Source organism: Opisthorchis viverrini (genome assembly GCF_000715545.1).
Source record: "Opisthorchis viverrini unplaced genomic scaffold opera_v5_78, whole genome shotgun sequence".
Lineage (NCBI taxonomy): Eukaryota > Metazoa > Platyhelminthes > Trematoda > Opisthorchiida > Opisthorchiidae > Opisthorchis > Opisthorchis viverrini.
The window spans coordinates 740,217-743,119 of NW_008751734.1; the positions used below are offsets into that span (position 1 = coordinate 740,217).

Here is a 2,903-nt window from a genome sequence, read left to right on the forward strand (position 1 = left end):
GTAAAGCACGGAAATTATTGCTCCGATAGGTCATCTGAACTGCGTTAACCAACGGCTTCTTCTAAGTAGACGCTTTGACTGAAATTAGCAAGACATCACCACCTTCCTAGGACTCATTATCAACAACAGTGATTACATCGATGATTTACTGGCACAAAAATTTACTTATCGATCCACGAAATCTCAATTGGACCAACAAACACAGTCAGGCAAACAGACCTGGGATGCCAGGCATTTGGCAAACTCTATTGCTTCCATACCCTTTTACACAGAATAAGATATCGTATTATTGAAAACAGGTCAACTTATATCTACTTGCAGGTTGACAGTTCGTCTTATCTAGTAAGAAACGGATGAAACCGTCAACTACTCATTATGTGGTTTCCTGGTTAGCTGCAAGATGACCTCAGTTCGATTGTCGGCAGATTTAATTTGAAGCGAGGACTCCGAAACCACGTTTTGAAGAGGTATCTTCGAAACAATGAAGTTCTTTGTCATGTGCTACTCACAAGGTTGCTGAAAACCCCTCGACAGCCCACAACCGGTTTCGCCCTTTTTGGGTAGGTGTAGTCCCCGAGTTTCCGTCAACCTTATGTTCTACTTGAAACCAGATTGCAGGAAATTAGCGAGATACACTCACTGGCAAACTAATTTGGTTTTTTGGAGAGACTCACCTGGAACCCAGCTGAATCGCTCGTTTGTGATGTTTCTAGGCATTACGAATGTACATGTATCGCGATATCTCCAATATCGTAGCGACTGAAACATGAGGCGGCCTGGTGCAGCACATTCAGTTGCCTGGGAACATCATAAACGAGAGATTCAGCTGGGTTCCAAGTGAGTCTCTTGCAAAACCAAATTAGTTTGCGAATGTGTGTATTTCGCTAATGAAATTCTTTATTTAAAATTGAAAAAAATCGGGACCGTGTCCGTGTTTTTCACAGGGCGATTTCTCGAAATAAGGAATACGGTAGATGTATTAACTGGTGCTCTTTCCTAGAGAGGTCATCCTCTCAAGTGAAAATTTTATTTGGTTGTTTTAAGGAGAGTAACCTCTTGAAGGACGGAGGCACATAATTGTGAACTTTTATAGTGTTTTACTCTGTGGGTCAAACAACTACAAGATAAATTCTGTTCTGCCAAATCAGTGAATCATTTTGAATCCCGTCACAGGGGTTGACTAGCCTTGAAACCTCTGATCCTGTGTACGCTTGATTTACTTTTTTGACCTCAGGTTGCTCTTTGTCGTTGTCTTGCTTGAGTTGACGACGTTCACAACACCGTAAAGATATTTTTTCCCACTCATTCCACGCAGCATAACTTTTCTGCCCCAACAAGTCTCGTCGGTTTGACACGACATCAGGTGAACAAAAACAAACAGGAGGTAACATGACCGAGTCACAACTCACCAATTCCCGTAACAATAAGTCTAGTCCTAATTCCCCATGTTGTTTTGCTGGAGGCTTAACGGTAAGCAGATAACTGAACTATACACTTACCGTTGGCTCGTGAAATAAATTAGCAAAGACCCGTTGTTTTAATCCAACCCATGACAAACCTGACGGTTTTCAGAGCCCAATAAACGTCAAAAGAAGTCCACTGCAAGGCTTTAAAACCAGTGCGCTTCTGCTATCACGTGACCCACTTTACAATGTCGTTGATAAATGCAGGTACTCTGTTTATGTGAGTAGGAACACAAGACACAGAGAAATTTCCTACCAAATAACACATTTTTATTCTTATCTCATACCCCTACTTTTCTGGAACTTATCACATGCATGAGAATGACTGCAAATGGGGAAAACCACGGGTACCTCAGGAAAACTTTATGTGGACCCCTAAGAAGGTCCCGTGCTTGCATGAGCGCGCAGGCATCTGCTTTACTACAAGACATCTACTATGATTAGTGTTCTATTTTGAAAGAATCAATTTTGATGTACATATCGTAAGGTTTTGCAGATACCAGCATTGTTCATCATCCGGTTGTTAGTACAAGATGCAGCTGTGCGACGCCGTCACTACTGTGGGTGAATAAACGGAAAGCAAGTCAACAAAACCCTCAGGGCCCCTGTTAATAGAGAGAGAAGTCATTTAAAAGTTTGCAGAAATTTGCTCAAGAACAGTGTTCTCATTAGATCGTGGTCGCTAAATTAGGAAGAGAGTTTCTCTAAAGAGGATATGTTCAGCCTTCCGTACTGCGCACTCGACTGCTTCAGCTTGCCCACTGGCCTACAGACCGATCGATGGCACATCACGTGACCACCTAACGGACGTGCATGATTCACTGGTGCTAAGGGCGGAACTCCGAGGAAAAATAGTGTATCAAAGTAGAGGCACGCATTTCTCTTTGCACTCAAAATCATCCCACCGTGAAACGTTTTTTGTAGACTAGTTTACGTTTCTTTGATGAATTACCAAAAAAATGTGATGGTCTGAGAGCGAGGTGAGAAAGTAGTCAAGTCTCCTTTCACCGCTTACTGGCATACTTTTTATCACAAGCGACCTATCTAATGCGCGTCCTCCTAGACTAAGAAGGGAGAGAATTACTTTCATTTGCAAATCAATTTGGTTTTCACGAGAGACTCGACTGAATCTCTCGTTTATGATATTCTACAACTGAATGTGCTGCATACAGGCCGCCTCATGTTTCAGTTGGCACGATATTCGATATATCGCAGTATATTTTTTCATGAAGGTAACTACTCACAAGGTTGCTGAAAACTCTTCGACACCCCACGACCGGTTTCGCCCTTCCACTTCGGGCTCATCAGGTAGGCGCAGTCCTCGAGTTTCCGCCAATCTTATGTTCTACTTGAACCAAAATTGCACTGTTTTCGAGAAATACACTCACTTGCAAATCAATTTGGTTTTCACGAGAGACTCAATTGAATCTCTCGTTTATG

The 2,903-nt window shown here is 42.4% G+C and overlaps 1 protein-coding gene across 1 annotated transcript in view; it reads right to left on the minus strand.

The window, feature by feature from the left end:
• T265_04616 (hypothetical protein) overlaps positions 1 to 717 on the minus strand; it is a gene marked incomplete at both ends in the record, with an annotated part of 5,161 nt that extends 4,444 nt beyond the window's left edge. Inside the window, one exon of the mRNA XM_009169398.1 lies at positions 641 to 717. Coding sequence (XP_009167662.1) covers positions 641 to 717 — 77 coding nt within the window. The remainder of the gene's footprint in view (positions 1 to 640) is intronic.
• Positions 718 to 2,903: the final 2,186 nt, after the last annotated feature.